This window comes from Artibeus jamaicensis, unplaced genomic scaffold (assembly GCF_021234435.1).
Source record: "Artibeus jamaicensis isolate MK-2021 breed Jamaican fruit bat unplaced genomic scaffold, CSHL_Jam_final scaffold_916, whole genome shotgun sequence".
Taxonomy (NCBI): domain Eukaryota; kingdom Metazoa; phylum Chordata; class Mammalia; order Chiroptera; family Phyllostomidae; genus Artibeus; species Artibeus jamaicensis.
In genome coordinates, this window is record NW_026522059.1 from 13,278,293 (window position 1) to 13,303,518 (window position 25,226).

Here is a 25,226-nt window from a genome sequence, read left to right on the forward strand (position 1 = left end):
GGCCTCTTGTGCTGGCACAGCCCCCACGGGCAGGGCGGCCCTCTCCCCACTCCCAGCCGTGCCCAACGGTGAGCAAAGGAACACAGACCCTACCTTTTAGTCGACTGAGAAACGATGCCGCCACCATTAGACAGGGACGTGTCACACTGCAGAAGGCAGCCCCTGTGTCCCCACGGATGGCTCCCCTGAAGTCAACTGGAGAGGGACTACGTTCAAAACATCACCGAACGCATCTTCGCTTTCATTTGTGCTGGTCATCACCCCACAACTTGCCATTCCAGTGCCTAAGCTGTCTTGGCTAAATGAACTAGAAATTTAAGATGATTCACCCACTGTGGGCTCTCTTGGCTCAGGAAAGAAAGCCCATAAAATACACAGGTTTGTCACCATGGGGAGGAAAGACCAAAAGCAAGATTTTGACACTTTTCCTCTCTATGAGGAGTAAAAATTTTGAAAGGGGAGGAAAGGAACACAGTGACCACTAATTTCTCACTCTGACTCGGGTAATTCTGTTTTTGTATCAATGTGCAAAGAAACAAAGAGAGAAAAGAGGCCCCGTGAGGCCACATCCATCAATTCATCTCGGCAGGAAACAAGAAAAGGGGCCAGGACTCTGAAGTCCCTCCGAGACTTGGCGGGGGGTTGTGTGAACACTCGAATGCTGTTTCTCACAGGATTTAATTATTCCCACCAGAAAAAATAAACTTCCCAGAAAAAAGCAAGGATTATCTTTCGTTCCTTATTTGTAAGTGTGGCTCAGATTCCTTCCCGGTCTAAAGGCCAAATGGTTGACTCTGACAAGCATTTGGCTAAATTAACAAAACTGAATATTTTGCATCTTTCACTTGGATGACCTGTAAATTCTAGTCCTGACCCAAGTAAGGGGCTGGGCCATGACTAAAAATTATTTATTTGACCTTCTTCGAGCCAGCACAGGTGACCAGGTGACCAATGCCTTTTGGCCAATGCCCTAACAATGCCTTTTGAATTGGACACAAATTCTCCCTTGAGAGACATGAAAAGTCATTCCCTGAACTGTTTCCAAGGGGTTTAAGGTTTGGTTGGAATTTATCATCTACTGACCTCTGCCTTGTGGGTTTTTTCTTTTGTTTGTTTCAAAATAATGCAAAAGGAAGCATCGTCAGGGCTTGGGGTAGAGACCACATTTGAATCTAGTGTTGACATTTTCAAGCTGGGTGATCTTGGGGAAGATATGAACTGGGTTTTGGTCTCCTCATTTACGAAGTAAGGAGGACACTACCCACCACCCTCACCTCCAAGAGCTGTAAGAAGAATAAGAGATGATGTGTGTGAAATATGCGGGGACACCACGCAGATGTTCACGGAGTGAATTCCTTGGCCTTTCTGTAGAAACACCCATTCATCAGATCACTCACCAAATTCGTGTCTAACACTTACACTAAATGCCAGGAATCCTGCTAAATTCTGGGAATACAGTCATCAGGGCAAAGTCTCTCCATTTATGGAGCTACTGGAGATAGATAGATACTGAACATCTAAGTACTAACATCAGATTCTGATAAATAGTAGGCTTTTAAAAAAATCAAATGGGCTTATGATAAAGAGTCCCTGGAGGAAGATGGGGAGAACATCAAAGGGTATTTAAGGAAGGCTTCCCTGAAAAATTGATGAGTAATCTGAGACTTGAATCACAACAATAGGGCCAGTTGTCCAGCCTCAGGGGACAAGGCCCACGGTCCTAGAAGCAAAACAGGGCAGTGGATAAGGTAATGGCCGCCAGCGCCCAGATCCAGGACTCTGTAGGCCATAGAAAGAGTCTGGAACTTATTGTAAATAGAAGCTATTAGAGGATTTTAAGTGCCAGAGTCACTCAATTAGACTTGCTTGAGGGGCAGACAGAGGCCCGATGATCTATTTGTGAAATTAAAAAAAAAATCTGCCTCCATTAAACAGAAGAATAGCTACTGGAAGGTCATGTAAAATAAAGTTAGGGTAATGTGGTCCAGAAACGGGTTTAGAATGAATGCAATTTTTTTTAAAAAAAGAAAGAATAGTAGATGTTGTTAAAGAGTGTGATACAAAGCCATGTTTTAGTGACAGTCATTAAACTGTAGCCTGTGGAACATCTTTGGAAGAAATTTTTTCCCTTTCAAAGCAGAAAGAAGGTAAGCAATAGAATTCCACCTTCTGAAACAGGTTTCTTCCCCCAAGATTTCAGTGTTTAGATGCTGACATTAAATGAATTCATGTAAGGAAAGGGCCCGGCACGATGCAGAGTGAGGCAAGCAGAAGACACTCAATACAGTCTAGTTCCTTCTCCTCTCGCCTCCCTGGACCAGAAGCTACTGGGCTACAATTCCTAAAGGATGGGTGGAGACCTGCCAGAGAGAACCACCCTCTTCTAGATACAAATACACTGCATGGGCTGACTCAACTTTTGGTTCTTCCCATGTTGCCTTCTGCATTCTAGTTGTGACACCAGTGAGGTGTCTCTATACTGGAGGTTTATACAGTTCATCATTTTTTAAAGTAAAAGAACCTTAAAGTAAAAGTCATTCAATAAGAATGACTCCAAATCCAAAGATGATGGCTCAAGATGATGAGAATTTCAATGACAGCCGTTGTTTTATGAGCATGGGAGGGGAGGACAGGATTATGAAACGATACATTAACTTGTTTTAAAAAGCTGTAATGAATCAATTGCTCTCTCTTTTATGTGGGTCTGGATTCAGACACTAGTAAAGATCAGGTTATAATTTGGAGCCTCTTGTGACATCGGCCTCCTTTTTGGTCTCTCGGAACAAATACTCTCCTAACTGATGAAGAGGAAAAGTCATCGAAGGAAAGAGGAAAAACAGTGAAGGCACAATTTTCACACAAGCTTGAAACAGTGCAAAAGTCTAGTATTTGATCAAAACACCTACACTCAATTCCACTGACAACTGACGTCAGGTTGGAACCGTCCCTGCTCTCCACAGCCGCCCGCATCTCAGCAAGCCCGTCCTGCGGCTCAGCTGCCCGCCCGGCCCCCGCAAGCCTAGGTCAGCTGTGTGGAGGCCGCAGGCACGAACTGTGCTGGGTGCATGGGGGTCAGATGGTCTGGGCACAAAGGTCACAGATTTCTCTAGTCCAGTCCAGAAAAGAATTGTGATATACCTTATCACTCTCCTTAAAGACCCATTTTCTGTAGAGTTCTTCTAGCCTTTCTACAGACCTAAATTTCAACAGGTACCTGAGGGTCTCCCCTCCTCACAGGCTAAGGGATCCATTTCAACCAGGCACAGAGCTCTCCTTTGGGCATAGAAAGGCCTAGAAGTGTTCACAGGGGGAAATGGCACCTCGTCTCCTCAGTCTGAGGCCTGTGCTCTCCACATACTGGTGGCCCACATCTTAAAACTCCCCCACCCCCGTAAATAGGTGGAATAAAGAGAGAGAAATGGTGCACATGAGAAAGCAGAGAAGTGACGCAGCCACGGGGAAAGTATAAAAACTCTGCTGAAGGCCGAGGCCCCCAAGGGCCACCCGCAGGCTCTGCCGCCGGGAAGCATGAGACAGCCGGGGCCACGGCCTCAGCATGCAGCACAGAGAGCGGCAAAGGCGAAGTGGGGCCCCTGGCACTACCCCGGGCCAACTCTTGCCAGTCAGAGGTGCTAAGAGGAAGCCTCTGGCCAGAATTTTGGACAATTACTAGCAGCCAGACCAAGCAGCTCAATCACTGGCGGGTCAGGGCACACTCCTTAGGGCCGGCGCCCATGTCCCCACCCACCACAACCACACGCACCACCCTGCAGTGTTCCACGCAAGGCCGTGTGGGAGTGGGAGGTCACTGGAAGCCACCTCTAGTATCGGATTATACACATGGCTTTTCATGTGAATGGAGTTACTCTATAACCAACACGTGTGGCAAAACTGGAAATACTTTGTTCTGTGTTTTCTATGAGAATATAATGTACTGGGCACCTTGAATGAATACACACAGGTTACGTCCATAGAAGGGCATGATATTCCCTGTCATTTTGACTTAACCAATAGTACAATTCAAAATCGTACCCATGTCTCGACCTATCTATTCATTCCAATACAGAGTTCAACCAAGAGCAGGTCCTTAGAACAGTTACATAGGGTGCTGTGTCTTAACGACCTTAAGATGCCACTGGTGTGTTTCTATTAAATGATAAGATGTTGTGATGGGCAATATAAACAGTTTTTTCTCTGCGGGATATAACCAAATTCATAATATGCTAATGGACTCTCTGAATTTCCAAGAGAAAAGTAAAGTGTACAGTAGCTTAAAACCGTTTTGATCACAGAACCTCAGGATGGGATATTCTGTGGGACCAGAGCGCTGAGCGGCAGTTTTGGAAACACGGCTCTCGTGAATTCTGCGCTGCTCTACGACATATGAAAACTACCGTGCGTGCACACCCTGGGAAACTAAGGATACAAACCACACGAAACATGAGGTTATGCAGTTGGAAAAAATTATGCCAGGTTACCCACCTATCAGAGTACGTTACCTTAAGGAGTTAACTAATGGATCAGTTGACAATGCCCAAATCAGGTATATGTGTTAATTAATCAGGATTAACTTATTGATTTAGTTAATAAGTTAATTAACTTATTAAGTCAATAAGGATGCACTAAAATCAATGTAATACATTGACCAAGCAAAACAAGGTCTGTAGCTGCAATATCAATCCCTTGCTTTCCCCCAAAGGAAACAAGCCTAAATCAAGGCCCCACGGCAAGCGAGTGCATGCTCAGGACTAATGCACTCAGCCAAAATCACTTATCCTAGGTACTTTACCATGGAAATAAAACAGAAAACTCTTCCCACAGCCAAGAGTTCCATTAGAAAATGAAGAAATCAGCATCGGCACAGATACAAACCCCCGGATGCTCCTGGCCAACTTTCCTGCTCTGGGTTCCTTTGGTGCTGAGCCCATGGCAGAGCCCAGGACGTAGGAAGAGCCTCTGAGACAGACCACCTTGGCCAACAAGGCTTCTGGAAGTTGCCCAGAGCGCAGGACCTGGGGAAACGAGGCCTCCGTGTATGAAGGAGGTGTTTGACTCGGGGTGTGTGGAGGGGTGCAGAGTCACCTCGAATCACACCAGCATTCATCCCCCAGACCGACGGTAACCTGTGCTCTGCTCTCCCATGAGGCAGTTCTGCTCTTGCCTCTCTGTTCCAGTAAATACAGCAATGCCAGAGGGAAGGTGCTGGAAATCAGAGCTGTGCAGACCCAAGTCACGCCTGGTGCTCTAGGAAAAGGGTTGATGGTGGAGGATAAAAATAGTGAAGACATGCACTGGGGAAGAATCTGCAGCCTTCAAGCCTTCTGAATCCCTCTGTGGTCCCAGATAAGCATGAGATAAATGTCCTCCGTGGAATGTCTTACAGATGACAGAAAAAAGAAAAAAAACTATGCTAGACAAAAAGTGTTTTGGAGCAGAAAATGAATGCGGTCAACATCCTCTTGTATCACATTTTGGCATAAATAAAAGCAATTTGTGTGTGTGTAAAGATGTATAGTACATGTTTGTGTACATACACATACACATATATATACATTCATGTATATATATGCATACATTCATATGTGCATATATATAAGTATGCATATATGCATATATATGTGTATATATGCATATATATAAGCATATATATATGCATATATATAAGAAGTATGCATATATGCATACTTCTTATATGCATACATTCATATAAGAAGTTTGGAAGCACGTAAATTAAAATGCTAACCATGCTACACTTTACTGTATGTCAATTACACTTCAATAAAGCTGCTTATGTGTTAACAGTGCTTGTCTCTGAGTTAGGAAAGATTACAAGCAATTACCTTTTCCTTTTCTGCTTGTCTGTCTTTTCCAAATTTTCTCAACTATGTATACACTACTTTAGTATTAAAAATACACGAAAGTTATTTTTCCAGTCTCACACAATTCATTCCATTTTTTTCTATGTTTGTGTCATTCTTTGTACTTCATCAAGTGTTTCTACACATTTAACACCTAGAGCTGCAGAAGAATGTGGTTATCGTTCCAGAGAGGACAACACAGGCTCTGAGATGTTAGGAACTCATTCAAAGTCAGTGAGCTAGTGACCAGCGCAACCAGAATGCGAATCTCGAGTTCTTTTAAATTCCAGATTTTGTGTGTTCTTTTTCTCACTCTTCACTGCTTCTGTGGTCGGGCGCACTCTGCTGGCTGCACCAACCCCATGGGGATATGCTTCGTATAGAACAGTATAGTTACTATATAAGATTCGAGCCAAAAGAAACTCTTTTTTCATGCTCAGTGTTGGTGAAGGGAAGAGATGTGAAAAACCAAGGGAGGTTTGGAGACCAAGAACGCTCCGTTGGAGGGACAGGAAAACTTTTCGCCCTCACTGCTGGGTCGTATGCTCTTGGCCCCATTTCAGCCCCATTCAGAAAGGGAAAAGGAAACTTGACCAAATGGGACTGAACACTTAGGGTGAGAAAGGGTAGATGGCACCAATGATAAAATAAAGCGAGAGGTTTTCAGACACTGCTGTGTCAGAGGTACCTTCATTCCTGCCGCGGCTGCGGGGCCACTGGGGTCCACAGCCTGGATGTGGCAGGGCTTGCTTCCTCGCACCACGAAGCCCCAGCCGACAGCGTCACCCACGATCTGGAGAGGAAAACCACAATTAGCCATCCGCAGACAGGCCCTGGCAGTTTGCCTGTTGTCCAGAGAGAGAGAGAGAGAGGGAGAGAGAGAGCACCAGCCCAGGATTAAGTGCACACCCTGACACATCTCTTCTCTGCTTCGTGTCTGCGCTGTCAGGGAGCAGAAGGGGCACTTTGCTTCCACCATAAACACAGGCATCTCTCTGTGGGAAATGTGGTCAAGAAACCCTTGTGCAGCAGAAAGAAGCCCCTTCTGTGAGGGCACTACTCAATAAATAACTGGCAGAGGACCTCTTGGGCTGTTCTGCAACTTAGTATCAGAGTCAAATGCTAAGTGCAGAAGGCCTTAAACACACGTGGGAACCTTCTCTCCAGATCCAATTTCTGTTGAGTTTGCTCTTTCCCCCTAAATTCAAATGATACATTGATACTTCATGATCCTGCCACTTCGCTGAAGTCTAAAGTAACTATTTAAATTACTAACCGGTGAGAAATATGAAGAGTCATGGCTTTCTTGAAACACAGTTTTCTCTACCAACAAAAAAGTGAAAAATTACACAAAGTTCACAATTTACACATAGAGGCTGGTCCAAGACTTGTCTGCAACTAAAGGTGCCTTTTCCTGTAGAATCATTCTTAGAAACGGCAGTTCCGGTCCGGGCCAGCTGCCAGACAGTCTTTGAAATACAGATGAAACACATTCACGATCAATTCCTAGCAATACTGGCACTGAAATTGAAAACCAAAAAATACAATGAACTGTCTCTTGAATTCTGGAGACTGAGGGACAGGCAGGGAAATGAATGCAAACTTTGTGGACATTCTCAAAAAGACTTTCGGGCACTTGACTGGCTTTAGGGTTTGCTGTTACTAGTGCCTTACACCTAAATTCACCTCCAAGTGCACAGTTTACCTTTCCCCCCGAGGCAGATGGGTTAGCAGTGTGTTTTCACGTAGACTGGCTGTGGCTGGCACCGTCAGTGCTCACAGTGGGAAGTGGTCTTTGACCAATGCCTGTCGTGTGAATGAGTGTGCCAAGATTTTTTTTCTTCTTGAGTCAATAAAATAAGAGAAGAGGAGAAGTGTTTGAAACAGGAGGTCGATGGAGAAGTGAAAAGACTGAAGAAAGAGGCCAGGGGAAGGAGGGTGGGTGAGGCGCTGTCAAGCGGGGCACTTGGAGTCTGTCTGAAGAAACCCAGGGGGCTGGTAGGCGTGGGAGGACGGCTGAAGGACCTCCAAGAAGGGGCAGGAGGTGCTCACAGGTGTGTGGTGCGCCCCGCCCCACCAATCAGGTGCTTGCTTATATAACTCAAGGCCTGCTAACACGGTCAAAAGCACTACACCTTCTGGGAGAACAATGCATCCCAGTTTTCTTTCTCTGCCTAAAGGCTCTCTTCATGTCTTAACAATGTTTAGACTTAACTGTAACACAGAAGAAATTGTGGACAGTATTTGTACTACCATTTGACCTAAAAGCTGTCATTATATTATAGTAAGTACACAACAGAAATTGTTTTTAAGGACACATCAAAAGGAGTTTAAAATGCTACACTAATAATACATGTCAAATCCTAAAGTAGTCTAGTGCCCAAGGGTCAAGAAAGTCCACTATTATAATTACGCCAAAACAAAAGGAAAATTTAGAGATTCTTGAAGTCCGTCTGTGAAATACACATGGACACAATGACATGCAGCACAGGAGAAAAACCCAGTAACGAGCCTACCGTGAATGTCTTCCTTGCATACGGGGCTCCGGGCGTCAGGAGTTCCTCAGAAGTGACGGGTCTCTTTAACACTGTAAGGCAGACACAGTGTCAAGGTGGCCCCTTCTGAGTCCTTGTCCATTCATTCATTCACTCGTTCATTCATTCAGCAGATATTTTACCGAATGCTCACATGTGACCACCAGTGAATGAAAGCGGGGAAGGTCCCCCACCTCACAGTTTATACTCCAGTGTAGTAGAGACAGACAATATTAGTGGACATAAGTGAGCCTGACCCTAACTTACAGAGCTACGGAAAAGAGGCAATGAAGCAGGGTAAAGAAAGCAAGAGGGCAGTGACAAGTTGGTAGGACCAATGGGTTACAGGTTCCTATGAAGCCGAAAGACTAACTAAGTCAAAGAAGGATTGCTTCTTAAGTTCAAGTTCATCAACAATCGTTGTGCCTAGATTTTTTTCTGGAGTGTAAAGGCCATAGAGGTTGATGAGCAGAGTGTGAAGCCATCAGGCACCAAGGGTCAATTCCAGGTAGAGTTGGGTTCACGTAGACCATGCTTCTTCCTTAGGGGTGTGGGGCCCCACAGACGTCTGCCTCAGCTGCAGGCTGGGAAATCCTACTTCCCCTGCTGTGTGGAGAACTGACGTTCTGCTGAGACCCAGCTTCAGGACTGACCGGCTGCTGGGACTGCTAACGGCTGACAGCTCTCAGACTGCCCATGCCCTCAGCTGTCTTTGCAACTCTCTCTCCTGCTCAAGGTCACGCCCTCCTCCCAGGGACAGCCAACACCTAATGACTGTTCGACACGAGGGTACAAAGGCCATGCCACCTCGCTCCAAATCTGGACTACTCTGAAGGGCCATCCCAACTCCGGAGCTCCCCTGGGGGCCTTCATTGAGACTGCTTGCAGCTCAGTCCTCCACTGCCAACCCCACACGTCCCTCCCTTCCAGTCAATAGGTCTTGACCCCAAGGACACGTGGTAATAAGATCCCCACACACTGGTCTCCCTCCGTCTGAGAATCTGCTTCCCAGGAAACCCAGCCTGCACATCTGCCCAAGTCCCCCAGGGTCACAGTCAGAAAGGGGGGCTATGTTTCGGCCACTCACCAGACTTGGGGTTGCAGAGCACAGGGGGGCTGCTGCTGAGCGTGGGGCTGCTGCTGAAGTAGCCACTGCTGCCACAGCTGCTCATGCTGCTCCTCCTCACCGCAGACACGATCTTGATCTCCTTGCTGGGGCTGACTGCGGGTGCAAAGCACAGGGGCACTGAGTGCGAGGGCCCCTAGAGCCTGCGGGCTTTCAGCTGCGAGGCCTGGTGAGGAAAGTCACCAGTGCCAGAAAAAGGAGTCTGACTGCAGAGCTAGAAAAGCAAGGGTTTGAGTAGCAACTCTGCCGCTCACCAATTGCACAATGTGAGGCTATTCCCTTTCATTCTGGGAGCCTCAATTTTCCCAGCTGTACAGTGGGAATAATGCCATCTCAGGATTGGTGCAAGGAGTGGATTCCATAGTGTAGGTACAAGTATTCAGTGACATAAAACCTTATTTCAAGAACCACTAAGCCTGTGCTGAGCAGTCCCTGGTAGGAAGTAAATTAAGTGCTGGCTATACACTTAATGAATTAGAATATTAATAAGCGTTACCTGATTTCATATGAAATCATGAATCACCCAGGGCAATGGACAAGGAGATTAAAATACACAGTACATATATAGGCTTTGAAGGGATGTGAGTCAGAGGCTTCAGTGATCTGATCTGGGTCTTTCTGCCATCAAGTTGGCTGGCTCTCCACAAGGGGGAGGGGAGCCAGGTGTACAAGGTCTGTCTAGAGAGTATCCAACCATGTGCTACGAAAAATTGAGGTATTAATTGAAGAAGATACAAGACACAAGAAACTTTGTACAGAGGATAATGATGTATCACTCCCTTTCAAAGTAGGCACCTTGGGACCTCACATAGTTCTACCAGCATCCCTTCCACTGTTCAAAACACTCAACAAAATCCTTTGCTGGAATCGCCATCAATTGCCCCGTCATATTTTCCTGAATCTCACTGACAGTCTGAAATCACTTCCCTTTCAAAGGTAATTTTAGTTTTGGGGAAAAGCCAGAAGTCACAGGGCAGGAAATCTGGGCTGCAGGGGGCCTGAGTCACCTGGGTCAATTGATATTTCACCAAAAAACAAGATGTGATGTGTGAGTGGGTGCGTTGTCATGATGAAGCTGTCAGTCACCCATTTCCCACAGCTATGGCCATTTTCAGCATATTGCATCTCTCAACAAAGAACATCGAGGTCGCACTCCTTATTGTTTGACTTGGAGGTGTGTACACGCGATGGGCAACACCTTCTCAATCGAAAAACACAGTTAACATGGTCCTGATCTTATTGCGACTTTGAGGCATTTGTGCCAAGTCTTCTTTCTGGATCATCTGAATAGTTTCTGCAGAGGAATGTTCTCCACAGAAGAAAAAGTCTTTCCTCTTCAAGTAGTTGTGAGAATTAAATGAGAAAGTTCATGCAGCCAAGCTTGACTCAGTGACGGGGCACAGGAAATTCTCAATAGAGTCATGAGTGTTCTCACCGTCACTTCCTGCATGTAACCAAGACACCCATGGTCACTTTGCCCTCAGGTTTAGCCCAGAGCTTCCAGACCTTAGGCCAACCACAGCCAATGCCAAGTTTACAGAGGAGCTAAGATGCCCCTTGAAGCACCTCAGCCTCTTACACAGAGTGACACATTGAGTTTACCTCCTCTGAACGAGTGCAGTCGTCTTGGGGAACATCAGTTACCATTGTCCCTGTCAAGGTCAATTGTCAGGATGAGACTGCCAGACCCGACAGGTAACGTTCAGGCTACTGTGCCTTGTGAGCCCCTGCATTTGCTTGTCATAGTTTCTCTTTGTTCCATGTCACCCTTTCATAATGGGTTGACCTCAGTTGCCTTTTAGTTACATACACCCTCAAAAGTCTTTATCCTTAAAATATATAGCTTTTCAATGCTGTGATTTAGAACACTGGATAACCAATGATAACAATTATTTATAAATGAAAAGTAAATAAGTGAGGTAGGAGTGAGAGCTTAGGAAGTCTTCTATGATTCAAATGCAGAATTTTCTAACAGACTGCATGATCTCTGATTTGACGCCTTGGGAACAATCTGGTTGTGGTTTTTTTTCTTCTGCATACTTTTTGGTTATGAATAAATAAAATTTGCCAGAGAACAGAATTTCACAAAGGGGAGTTCTTACTGTACTATCTGTCAAAAACCAAAAGCGTGCAATCAAATGGATTGTGGAACCAGCCTACCTGACATGAAACTGGTAGACTTCCGATTGTCATGGCTCTGCTTCCTCAAGCAGAAGGGACTGTCATGTGTTTCCTGGGAGGGGGACTTCTCATTGAGCAGCTCCATGAGCCTCCGCCTCCGCCGGAAGTTCATTCTGAACTGGTAGAGAAGATTGCTGTCCACGAACGGGTGCTTGTTGGACACTGGGGAGAAGAATTGACAGATGAGGACTATCTGGCGTCCTGGCCACCAAGCACTGCAACTAGAAAACTCCAGCCACCAGAGGCCAAAAGATGACAGTAAATGTGCTATTCCCATCCCTCCACAGCTGCGTCAGAAATATTCAATACAAACAAGCTACACAACAAGCAGCATTCAGAACCACCTGAAATCTTCCTGAACAGAAGTTCTACAACTATGAATATAAAGAAGAAGCCACATGGAGTCTGGTGGGGGGGGGGTGGAGACAAGGAAGGGCCTGTTGCCATACCCACGGGTGGTGGATAAAAATCGGGAGGGGTATCTGCACTGTGGAAATCACCTCAGAGGGATTTAATAGATTTTATTTTTTAAAGAAGTTGTAGGTTCACAGCAAAAGTGAGCAGAAAGCACAAAGAATCCTCATACACTTTCTGCCCCTGCCCCCCCGCCACACCACCTCCCCTACTGTCGAGTATCAAGACTGTTACACTTAGTTACAACTGATGAAACTACACTGACACACCATCATCACTCAGGGTCCATAGTTTACAGTGGGGCTCGTCTTTGGTGTTATACATACACTCAATACATTCTGATGAATGACATGTGTCTACTGTTATAGTATTACGTGCAGAATAATATCACTGTCCAAAAAATCCCCCATGCCCTGCCTATTCATCACTCTATCCTCCCTAACTTGGGCAACCACTGACCTTTTTATTGTCTTCATAGTTTTGTCTTTTCCAGAATTTCATGTAGTCGACCTTTTATAGAGGCCTTTTCATATTGGCTTCTTTTACTTGGTAACATGCCTTTAAGGTTCCTCCATGTCTTTTCATGGCTTGACAGCTCATTTCTTTTTAGCACTGAATAATATACTATCGCCGGGATGTGTCATGGTTTATTTACCAATTCACCTACTGAAGGACATCTTGGTTGCTTCCAAGTTTTGTAAATATAAATAAAGCTGCTATAAATATCCATGTGCAGACTTTGGTGTGAACATAAGTTTTCAAATACTTTGGGCAAATACCAAGGAGCATGAATGCAGGATCATATGGCAAGAGTCTGTTTAGTTTTACAAGAAACTGCCAAACTGTCTTCCAATGTGGCTGTGCCACTTTGTGCCCCCCCTCTTCCACAGGAGTGGAGTTCCTGCTGCCCTGCCTCCTCTCCAGATTTGGCGTCATCAGTGTTTGGGATTTGGGCCATTCTAATAGGTGTGTAGTGATGTATCATTCAGATTTTTGCAAGTTCCCTAACGACATATGATGTTGAGCAATCTTTTCATATATTTATCTCCTATCTGTATATTTACTTTTTAGAAAACAAATGAAAATGTTGGGGAAGTGAAACAAGGAAGGGCTTAGGATAAAAGAAGCAACAGAAGACCTGGGGGGGGGTGCTGCTTCGTCTCACTGGGAAGTCAGGGGATGGAAGAGGCAATGGGAGCGAGCCTGGGCGGGGCTGCTCTGGCACTTGGACCCTTTGGTTCACAGCCTAGCGCTCAATCCACTGAGCCACACCACCCAGGGTCTTTATGTATTTTACATTCGAGCCTTTTTTGGGTAAGTTGTTTCCAAATATTTTCTCCCATTCTGTAAGCTGTCTTTTCACTTTCTTGCTGGCATCCTCTGAGGCACAGAGGTTTTTTAATCCTGGTGATGTCTACTTCTCTATTTTTACTTTTTTAAATTTATTTTTCCTTTTGTCACTTGTGCTTTTGGTGTTGTGTCAAATAAACCATTCTAAATGCATTTTAAAATATCAATTTCTAAAACAGTTCTTTACAGAAACATGAAGAGAAGTGGGCTCTGTATGAAGTGGCCAAACAGCAACACTTCATAAATGTACACCTGTGACTGAGTGTCTCATCCATGTTCTTCAGGTAGAGCTTAAATGTGGGGGATGAAATGGAAGTGGGGGGGCGGGTAGAGTTTATTAGTGCATTTAAATCCAGTCCCAGTCTATAGAAATATCTTACCTTTCTAATCACAAAATTTTACATGTTCCGTTTTAAAAACTGGAAAATACAAAAGAGCTCCCTGCCTTAAATAAAATAGAACTATATATCTTTCCATCTGCCCATGTACTTATGTTGAACAAAAACCAGGGGTGGCAATTACCAAACTTGATGGAGAGATACATATTCCACCTTTTTTTCCGGTACTAAAATATTGACACCTTCTCAATCATTTATACTAAGAACACCTAGAGGCCAATCATGTAAAAAATAAATCATCATTCTTGTGCGAGCTAGAAATGCTAAGAGAAGTTAGTGATACAACATATTCTCGCTCTCAATAAGCTTAAAGTCTAGCAGAGAAAGACATGCTCATGTGTACCTGTAGTACAAGACAGAAATTTCAAGTGTCTAAAGGAAATCCTATGTAAAGTGCTATAGCAATTCACCTGTGGGTGAATCAGGATTCATCAAAAATTGTCATTAACTGGAAAATAAGTGCACACGTATAAGAAGCTTGTTTGACAGCACAGAGGAAAAACCTAAATCAATAATTAGATCCAAAGCGTGAGAAGGTAAGAGGCAACAGAACAAAGATTCCTTCGGGTGGAAAGGCTGGTTTGGCCTCCTCTGTCTTACAGTTGCAGGGTCTGGGACAATACGCCAGCTGGTTACTGGGACAGGCACTGTTAGCACCCAGCTCTGGACACCAAGTCAGATATCCTTTCCATCTGCCTGTAGCACATCTCGGGTGATCACAGGTGCAGTTTTCCCCTGATTTCTGTGGCAGGGGCACTGTCACCTCAGCCCGACAATGCTTCGTGAACGCTGGAGTGCCCGCGGATTGCCTTGTCTAGCCCACTCTGCTGAAGTACAGTCATAATAAGGAAGCTAGGAGCTCACTGCTTGCCACTGTACTAAACACTTTATAAATATTATAGTTTCCTCACAACTCTGTTGCGTAGATATTACTATTATTTTCATTTTACAGTGCAAAAACTGAACCTCAGTTAGTTTAGCAACTTGCCCAAGGCCACACAATGAAGGCTTCTGAACCCCCCCCAAAAAAATATGTTTACCTAGAAACATAGGCCCCAAGAGATTGGAAAAGACTCAAAAGTTAGAATAAAAAGTTATCTAACACTCACTCCCAGGTTCACCATAGAATTTATCTTTATTTATTTATTTATTTAATGTGAAAAACATACTTTATTGCCTTTGAACATGCTATTCAGATTGCCTAAAAGACTCCTTCCATTTATCTATTCAGCTTCTTTTTTTTAATTTTATTTAGTTATTTTTCAAGTACAGTTTTTTGTCTATTTCTCCCATCTCAGCCCCCACTGCCCCATCCCCCCACCTCCCTCCCATTTCCTCCCCCCCAGTCCTCATCCCTGTGTCTTTCATACTTGTTACTCAAAATCCCTCCCCTTTTTCCCCCTTAAATTTCCTTCCCTCTCCCCTCTGGTCATTGCCCACTTGTTCTCTATTTCAGTGTCTTTGTTTTTATTCTATTTGCTTGTTTATTTTGTTATTTAGCTTCCTGTTAAAGGTGAGATCATATGGTATTTGTCTTTCAATGCCTGGCCTATTTCACTCAACATAATGCTTTCCAGTTCCATCCATGTTGTTGCAAAGGGTAGTAGCTCCTTCTTTCTCTCTGCTGCACAGAATTCCATTGTGTAAATGTACCACAATTTTTATCTTTATTTTTTCTTTCTGCCACTCGCACACTTAGTCATAGGCAGTCTTCCTGTGACCCACATTGTTGGTTAATATGAGGGTGGGATTTGATGGCAGGGAAGCACCTCTTCCCCAGCTAGGTCACTCGGCTTGGCAGTCCAGACTGCGTCTGGACCACTGGGGCATCCGCAAACCCCAGACTGAAGGTGTGCAGTGAACGGCTAGAAGGAATCATCATGGTGGGTGGCTGGAGGAATAAGCAGCGCGTCCAGAATACAGCTCACTTTGAACTTTTTAGTTGCTAGTCTGTACAGCAGTTCCCCCCAAGCCAATCTGTGGGCTAATGGTAGGTCCCGAGGAGTTTGCCAGAGCCCTCACGGATGTGGCTAAGTGGCTCGGGGGCCATCCTGCAAATGAAAGGTCACCAGTCCGATTCCCGGTCAGGGCCCATGCCTGGGTTGTGGGCCAAATCCCTGCTGGTGGGGGTGAGTAGGAACAATGTTTCTCTCCCTCTCGTTCTCCCTCCCTTTCCTTCTCTCTAAAAAAAATGAAGTCTTTTAAAAAAGAAAAAGAGTTTGCTGGGGCAGGGGGTAATTGGAACATTAAGGACAAGGCATTTTGGGTTTTTGTTTCCATAACTAAGCACATTCTATTTAAAGGCTTCCTTCTGGAATTATATCATCACAACTTTTTTGTTGTTCATTCATTCATCCATTTGTTCAACTAACATTTATTGAGTTAGCTGGACTACATGCTAGGTACTTTTCTTGTCCAGTGTTTTATGAAACGACAGTAAAAACAGTTTCTTTCTAAGTATCCATTCTTGGGAAAAAAATTTTTGGACCGTGAAATTCAAAATTCTATAAACTACTAGGAAAATAAGTATCATATTAACTCCTTTATGAATAAATCAGTAATGCTAACCGATTCAACAGCCTCCTTGGGTATTTCGCAAACAATTTCCCTTCTCAGTCAACACCAGCAAATGCAATCTAGGATTGTAAATTGTATGTATCACCCATGTTTACTAGTTAATAACTTTCCTGGTTAGATGAATATCAGAGCTTCAGAAAGGGGGTCCTTACTAAAAGAGAACCATGCTGAGTATAATGTTCATATCAGTGTTTCATAGTCTTTAAATGATTCATAGTCCCTTTGGCTAAATGAAGAATGTTGGCTGCCAAGTCGCCACTCAACTCACTGGTAGAACTCTGCATGTTCTTAGTAAGGGACATGTTATTGGACTCAGTAGATGAGGAAGGCACCCTGGACCAAAGATGAGCCAGTTACATTTTAATACAGTATCTACAAATAGCTCTTTTGTGGAAAGTCAAATGTTTACATAAATTTACCACATCGCTACATCCAATACGACTATAATAAAATTTCCTAGATAATTTTTTATTTCTGGCAACTTTTCTGGGGTTTTTGTGATTTTTAAAAATTGACTCTGGCAACTGTATCTTAAATTATCACCTGAAAATACATAGCTCTAAATACATTTATTAATACCTACTGTTTTCCCTTTGCACAGTAAAGCACACAAAACATTAGCTCTGGCATGAACCAATGCAGGAAAAGCATTCTGAATCCAAACAAATTCCATAACACATAAAAGTACTTTGAACATTTTTAATCCAGGTGGAAATCTGACTACTAATTTAATCTCCCCAGACTTTAACCACCTACCCAGCGAGCGTTTCATTCACACCCTTTCTTCATTCCCCGCCCCCGGCTCTGCACCACTGATAGCTCACAGAGTAAACACCATCTGAAATAACATACAAGAATTAAATAGAAATAGCCTTTACACAGCACATTGCCTCTGACGGTGCAGACGATCGAACAAGAGAAAACAAGGACCAGAAGTAGCAGACTGCATTTGTTAAGCACACTGCCCAGCGGACTATAAAAACTCAACAATTAGCACCTTTACGGCAGGTGGCTCCTAGACTCATGGTGGTGATGACTGTATTACGGGTATACATTCTGAATATCAGTGTTGTACCCCTGAAATTAATGTCATATTTTATATTAACTATATTTTAATAAAAATAAAATTGCATTTTAAAAGTGAAGTAAATCTGTACCTGTATTATTTTACCGCCACTGTTGTTTTAACAGTTACCATCTAGCGGTGACAGACTGCCATTTGGTTTATGGGGACTCGATTTTATGAGGTGCTGCACTTAACGCCTCGCTTCCCTTTTCAAGGGTTTATTTAGGTTTTAGTGCCTGGGAGCAGCCACGCGCTGAAACAAGGGTCTCCGTGTGTTTGTCCTCCAGCTGTGTGGGTGGCACAGATGGAGTCAAGTTCTCCTCTTGGATTAGAGAAGTGACACCTGTCTGTGTTACCTACGCTGTTGTCAACAAGTTATTTTGTTTTAAAAGAGTGTTCATTTTCCACCCTCTCATGGAAAGTGTAATGACCTGAACACTGAGCTTCAATATCTGCTTTGTGTGTGAACCCAGCCATGGGTGTAACCCAGATAACCAGAGTCACAAAGGTTGGAAGAGTGCAGGCAGACATCCATCAGTCACACCCAACCTCCACTCCTCGAGTCAGCAATCGGAGCACCTGCTCAGCGCGCATGTGCCAGCTGTCTGTGTTAGCGTTACGACTGGACTGTGATACTTTCTTTGGCTCATCCTTCCGAAAGCTGGTCAGCACCAAAATCTGCTACAAGAGACTTTGTTTCACACAAGCAAGAACAAACCAACTGAGTTGGGACTTTATTGAAAACTCTCTTATGCCTACATGTTTAGAAAATAAAGTCATGCAATGGAAGGCAAAGGTTCTAGAGTCAGCCTACCTCAGTTTGATTCCAGTTCCGCCACTTTTACTAGCTGGTTTTTTGGGGTGGGTGGGGGGGGGGGGGGGGGGGCAACGTACTAACCATTGTAAGGCTCAATATTTTTTTGCATAGTTTTGCTGTGAATGGGATAATTTATGGAAGAGATTCAAAATGATGCCTGATATACAGTGTCTTTAGTGTTTGCAGGCTCCTAAAGATTGACTTCAGCCTTTGGCCATTGAAGGTCCCACACAGAACCCATTTCTCTCCTGCCCTTGTAAAAAACACTTTGTCCACCTCCCACCAGTATTTCCGTCACCTCTTCACTCATGAAAAATATGAAATCTTAACCAGACATCCAGATCAAGTCTGGCAAGTGTCCCACTAGAGATATTTACATCTCACAAGTCAAAGGAATTTGAGGAAGTAACTGTGTTCAGGAAGCCAAAGATTTCTTTTTATATATATAGCATAAATTATATGTGTAGAGTCTCAAGAATTAAACAGCTAAATGACATACAGTTTATATTCCAAAGAGAGAAGAGTCGATTCTTTCTACACTTCAACATCTCCACACAAATACAAAAATCCTTTGTCACACAGGCCACTGGGTCTTTATAAAACATAAAAAAAACCCTAAGAGCTGGGAGAGGGGGTTAGGGAATTAAAGAAAAGGAAATGAAAATTACGGAGAACAGTAATTGCTGTCTGTAAATTTCGGTTGTTCCAATTCTTCCTTCCCCTGATCTCAATGCTAGACAGGACGTTTATATTGTAGTAAAGGTTGTGACATATATAATGTAACAAATTTCATTCCCTGTTCCCTGAGAATACTAAACTCTAAGCAGGAAGGCATAAATAAGAGACAGTGTTCAAAGCTGACATTCAGTAACTATTACTCTTTCTAGTAGTTATATACTCTTATCATCAACTGTAACTGAAAACTGACAATTTTGTACTCGTCCAATTTATAATTTCTGGGACTTTCCAAGCCTTCTCTGTTGCGCTGGGGGAATTCTCTAGGGGCTTGGCTTGATATTCAATGAGACATAAAATAGGAGGAAATGCAGATGCAGCCAAAAAGCTAAAGAATGTAAATAGGAGAGGATTTCATTGCTTAGGAAAAACAGAGGCTCTAGAAGCACTAAACTCACAATGTTGTTGATATTCGGTAAATGAAAACAGATCCTTAATCACCATATGTCTTTACTGTCCAGAAAGCATGAGGGAAATGCTTCCCCCCCCACCTCCAAAAAGTGATGCAGTTGAGATATAATCTTCTTATGGATAAAGTAGTTACATTTTTTCCCCTTATAAATTATTAGGTTGATTTTTAGCAGACACAATTTTTTTAAGCTGATTATCTAAAAGGGGGAGAAATTGGCTTCTGCTCCACTCGCACATATAGTCCAAGAATGAAAACTTATCATCCTGAGCCCTGCGAGCTTGGCTGAGTATGAAAGACATTTAAAGCTACTGATCTAGTTGGAGGGAGGAAGGTCACATACTTTGATCCATCCTTGAAATGTCTGCTGGCCAATGACACACCACAACAGGCAGCGTGAAAACAAGGGAACCGAATCCAACAGTGTGATAAGGCTGGGGCGGGCTTGGGGAAGAGAACATTCAGACATCAACAGTTCCTTGGGTGGCACGTCATCGAAACTTTTTAAAGGGTGGTCTTGGATCTGGGAATCACAGAAGCAATTCAGCAGAGTAAAATGAAGGCTTAAACAGACAGGGGAATAAGGATAATGACTATTGTAAAGAGGAAGAAGAAAGGTCAGCAAGGATGAGGCCATGACTACAGCTGCAAACCACTGTCAGAGCCAACAGGTCTCCCAGGTCCCCTTAAAGACGAAAGACCCTCACTAGCTGCCACGATTAGACTCTCGTCGTCACTACATCCCACGGCAGCAGAGGTGGGTGCAGCCCACCAGTTCACTCAGTGATCAACAGTGGCCGGAGGATCATTCTGGGCCACCATGGATGTCACTCTCTGCTACCACTTGCTTCCTTTCCTCTCACTTTCTTTATCTCTTTCTGATCCCTGCATCTCCTCCAAGAAGGACCACTTAGGACCTACTGACATTACTTACGAGGACCACCAAACTCCAACCTCGTCCTCAGACTTAGTGCTTCTAAAAAGGCAATTAAATCGTGCATGTGAACATGTTGCCACATTCCTGCCAACATCATCAAAGTTGTCAGTTATTTCACGCATCCTGGGATGGATGTGCCTGCTTCTGCCTCCCTGCTCCTGCTACGTCCAAGTTCTTCCACAGTGCAAGCATTAGATATCATTGAGTATTCAGCATATGGAAAAAATCATCAAGACTGAAAAATATTAGCATCATGTTTTTTAATCTTGGGTGGAAAACATGAATAGAGAATTAACTACAACAGCAGGTTAAGGCTATTTTTCAAAGAAAATCTGAGCCACACTTAAGCCCATAATTACTCATCTAAACCAGCCTAATGGGGGGCAGGAACTGAAAGAACCCTGTTTCCCAAAGCAGCAGAAGTCCTCGATTCGAGGCCATTAAGCAATTGAGTTTGAATGCCTACGCCACATAAGGACAAGGGCCTGGGACACGAATCTCTTCAAAAGGCAGTAACAACAGTGAGTCAGAGAACAAAAATAATTATTTCCTGAGCACTGACAGCATTAAGAAGAGGATATGAAAGCAGGAAATTGTTTCTAAGGTATAAAATCCTATTAACTGATATTACTAGAACAAAACGCTTCTCACTCACAAAGTTAGAACGTAATTACACTTATTTAATGGATTGAAGGGAGTAGACAGGAAGAGAAAGAAAAGCGGAAAGATGATTCAAAGTAACCTTAGTAAAGATAGCAAGCAGGGATGCAAAGTACAGCATGGGGAATATAGTCGATAACGTTGTAATAACCATGTGCGGTGCCAGAGGGGTAGTAGACTTGTGGGGGTGAGCACTTCGGAAGTTATATAATGTCTAATCACCGCTATGTACCTGAGATTAATATAATATTGTATGTCAACTGTAAGTGAAAAGTGAAAATAATTACACGTTCAAAAGATAGCAGGAAGGAAGAAAATCAAAACACAACATTTTGACTATACAGGTTTAGAAATGTAAAGGTAAGAAGAGAAGGAAAGTCAAATTATGTTTTATTCTTCTCTTTGCATCATTAAGTAATAGCAAGTACATTCCAAAGACCAGAACCTTTACTGTTGGTGGTAAAATTCAGAGCACGGTATGTTTCTTCAGACGCCAGACTCGTGGTGCAGAGAGCTCTAAGCACAAATGTGCTGTCTCGCAAATGGAATACCTCGGATACATAATTTAAATAAAGAACCCTGCAACTCTATTCTAGATCTTTTGGAATTGGTGTGCATCCAAGGGCCTAATTAAAGCACTTCAGTGTTGGTTTATGTAACGAGTATATATTCAGCACAGAGTGTGTATAAGCTACTGTTTAAGATCAGCAATGGATGAGGTCATCCAACTTATATTAAGCTCTGCCCGACCAAGGCATCTGATGACGGGGATGGCGATGACAATGATAACAATGGCAATAATCAGCTAACATTTATTGAGCGATCCTCTGTGCCCTGTGCTGAGCAGCACTGCATGACTCTGTATTATGGAGTCCTCACAGCAGCACAAGGGGAGAGCTGTTACAATTATTCCCACTTTACAGATGAGGAACTAGGGACCCCACAAGGTCCGAGCAGAGATGAGAGGTTAAGTGTAAACTACACGCTGAATTTTGAAGACTGAACACACAGCAAAGAGCGCACAACAGCTGACTGGGGTTTTTCCTGTTGCTTACATTCTGAAATGGTAACAGTTTAGAGAGAGTGAGTTGAAATATGTTAACATTGATTTTACCTTTTTCTGCTGTTATTGTTATGGTCATTGGAAAATGTGAAGCTAGAAACATGGATTCCATTTGTGGTTTATATCATATTTCCATAGGAATTCCTGTCTAGAGACTGGTAATCCCAGGGGAACAGACCAGCTAAGCAACAAAGGAGTCCACCCCCTTATGCGTAGCATTTTGGGTTCTATTGTCAGGAAGGCTGGGGTGGGTAGGGCGTGGGGACATGGGCAAAATGGAGGCAACTGTATTTGAAAAACAATAGAATAAAGAAATAAAGATAAAAAGAAAAAAGATAAAAGTTTAAAATTTATTCAACCTTCAAAAAAAAAAAGAAGGAATTCTTATCCTGAGCTTGATGACTAAATGATCGAGAACTCTTGTCGCCGCCTGTTTTTCTTCCACACTCTCGCCCCCATCCTATTTCCTTCATTTTGAGGAGGAAGCACACTGTATTCTCACTCCACAGGAATCCCCGTTTGGGGTTACGCTCTCAGCAATTGTGGAAGAGGACTTCGGAGAGACAGGGGTGAGCCCGTGGGCAAAGCCAACAACCACCCCCTCTCCACTGGCACGGTGGCTTTGGTAATTGCCAATCGGACTGAGGCCTGGTCAACAGCCAAGGAAGTGGCTAAAATGAAAGGCAAACAAACAATACAGATCCTTCCTGGGATGGAAGGTGAGAGGACAGGGGTGGGCTCCTGGTTGGTCAAATGTCATCACTAGGACGAGGAAGAGAGAAATTGACAGAGAGGATTTGAGGGGGAAAAGCTAGAAAACATTAGAGCCTTTACAATTCTGTCCATTTAAAAATAACATTTAATTTTTATAAAAAGATTACTCTCCAAGTTAGATTAGAACTGGCTGTGAATATTAGAAAACACATATTTTCCCAACCGTAATCAGAATGTGTGTACAGATATGTGATTCCACCTTAAATTTTAACTGAATACTGTTCCACAGTCACGCTGATGAGAGTTTGTATGTGGTCACTTTTATACCTAGTAATCACTCCGTGGTATTGACATCCTTTAGTCTGTTTCTTCATTTCAGGCTGAAGAGGGGCGGAGGGAGCCGCAGAGGAGGAAAGAACACTTCCAAAGAACTGTAGGCCTGAATGCAAACAATAATCCGGACGCCCCGTCCGAGGTGGGCACATCACCCAAGAGAAACTGAGTCAGATAAATAGGACAGGGAAGAGTCCAGAGCCGGAGTGCCTAGCGGGACAATCTCAACGGGAGGGACTGGGAGACAGAGCAGTGCAGTGAGGGCGAGATGGCTGTGACAGCAATGGTGTCACAGCACAAGGAAGACTTGGGGTGGAGCCAGGAATTGGGGCCTGAGTTCCCAGCTCCTGAGTGGGAAGGGGCTGTCGCAAGGAGCTCACTCAAGAAGGACACTAAGTCACAGCTGGAGAGAAGGCCTGTGACAGGAGACAGAAAGGAGGTGTTTTTCATCTTAAAGCAGGGGTGTCAAACTCATTTTCATCGGGGCCACATCAGCCTTGCAGTTGCCTTCAAAGGGCTGAATGCAATTTTAACTCCTTAACAGTTAAGGAGTAGTTACATTTATACAGTCCTGAAATTATTTCAGCCCTTTTGAAGGCAACCATGAGGCTGATGTGGCCCCCGGTGAAAATGAGTTTGATATTCCTGTCTTAAAGGACAGTCTCTTAACTTTTCATCCCACCTTCCTGGCCCTGCCTTGAGGGTTGTGGTCAAGTTCATGTCCATCGGTAACGAGAACCCAGTAACACCACACCGCTTTTTGACCAGGATGATAAAGGGAAAGCCATGTCAGTATCAGCAGTCTGAACTGTGCATTCCACCCAGGAGACCCTGATATGTTCTAATAAACCTGAGACCCCGGCCTATCTGTCCTGCTAAAAACGACCACTGAAATCTAGCTTAGTCCTCACATGACCACATGAGGCCAAGCTGGGTGCTTAAAACACGTCTGCGTACCTTCCACACGTTCAACCATAGATGGTGTGGTTGTGTTTTAAGACTGCTTCATACTGTTGTAACTACTTTGCATTTGGGCAAACTGAGGATGACGTAGGGCAGGGGACCCTGAGCGACAGGCTGTCAGAAGTGAGACAGCAGTCGGTAGGCGCCCAGGATTCAAAGCCAAACTGGTGCTTATCTAGGAGATCCGTCTCTGTACACGTGAAGAGTGATAAGGGTGCCAAGTAAGGAGAACTATGTACAGTTTGTACAGTTAGAGCCCTGCTCACCGAGGGCCTCTGAGCTCTCTGCATAACACCTCTTTTTTTTAGAAGATGACGTAAGATAACACATATCTCATTCCCTTCACATGTTCTAAAAGGTAAGGCTGGGTGCAGCTACGGACTGGTTTTTCTTGAACCAAAATCAACACCCTATTGTGCGCCAACGTGTGCGCCCTTGACTTTACCAGGCAACCTTGTCCTCTGTGTTTACATTGCAACATCGGCCTGGCTGTGTCCATTTCCCTTCCTGCTCTGGGTTCAGCTGCAATAAAAAGTAAAACAGAGCCAACTCATATCAGAGGGCCCAGTGGGAAAATTCCCAGAAACTCTAAATTGAGAAAGTAAAAGAAAAAATTACATGAGATTCACAGCTGCTGACATAAGACTATGCTTAAAACGTCACTGAGATTAGTTTAGGAAAATAAATTCTCCCCAGGCTTCATGTTTTTCTATTCAGTGTTTAACATTTAGGAGCGTAGAATGATTATGCCAGTTGCAAATGCCTCAGTGTTGTCATCTGGATCAGGGATAACAATACCGAGTGCATTAATTTGGGGAGAAGATCAAATGAACAGTAGTAAGAAAAGCCATCTGTCATCTGTCTCTTGTTTTAGCCCGCTAAGCACTCATTTCTCTGCTGTAACAGAACTTCCCCAACCAAAAAAAAAAAAAAATTTGGGGGGGGGGAGACGCAGAGAACGATGCTCCACAGGCCCAGGCTCAGCCAATCAGAGTCACTCTCTAGAGTTTAACATTTGGAGATCTCGACTCCAAATGTTACATTTTCTGGATAGGCAGAAAAATAGCTGGAGCTGACTTATCTGGCTGCAG

General features: G+C 43.8%; 1 protein-coding gene across 1 annotated transcript in view; it reads right to left on the minus strand.

Moving 5' to 3' along the window:
* The window catches only part of DEPTOR (DEP domain containing MTOR interacting protein), a 116,690-nt gene that overhangs the window by 24,950 nt on the left and 66,514 nt on the right, over positions 1 to 25,226 (minus strand). The window contains exons 5-8 of the mRNA XM_037166621.2: positions 11,679 to 11,861; positions 9,480 to 9,614; positions 8,375 to 8,445; positions 6,547 to 6,651 (exon numbers count right to left, since the gene is read on the minus strand). Of these exons, the coding sequence (XP_037022516.1) occupies positions 6,547 to 6,651; positions 8,375 to 8,445; positions 9,480 to 9,614; positions 11,679 to 11,861 (494 nt within the window). The remainder of the gene's footprint in view (positions 1 to 6,546; positions 6,652 to 8,374; positions 8,446 to 9,479; positions 9,615 to 11,678; positions 11,862 to 25,226) is intronic.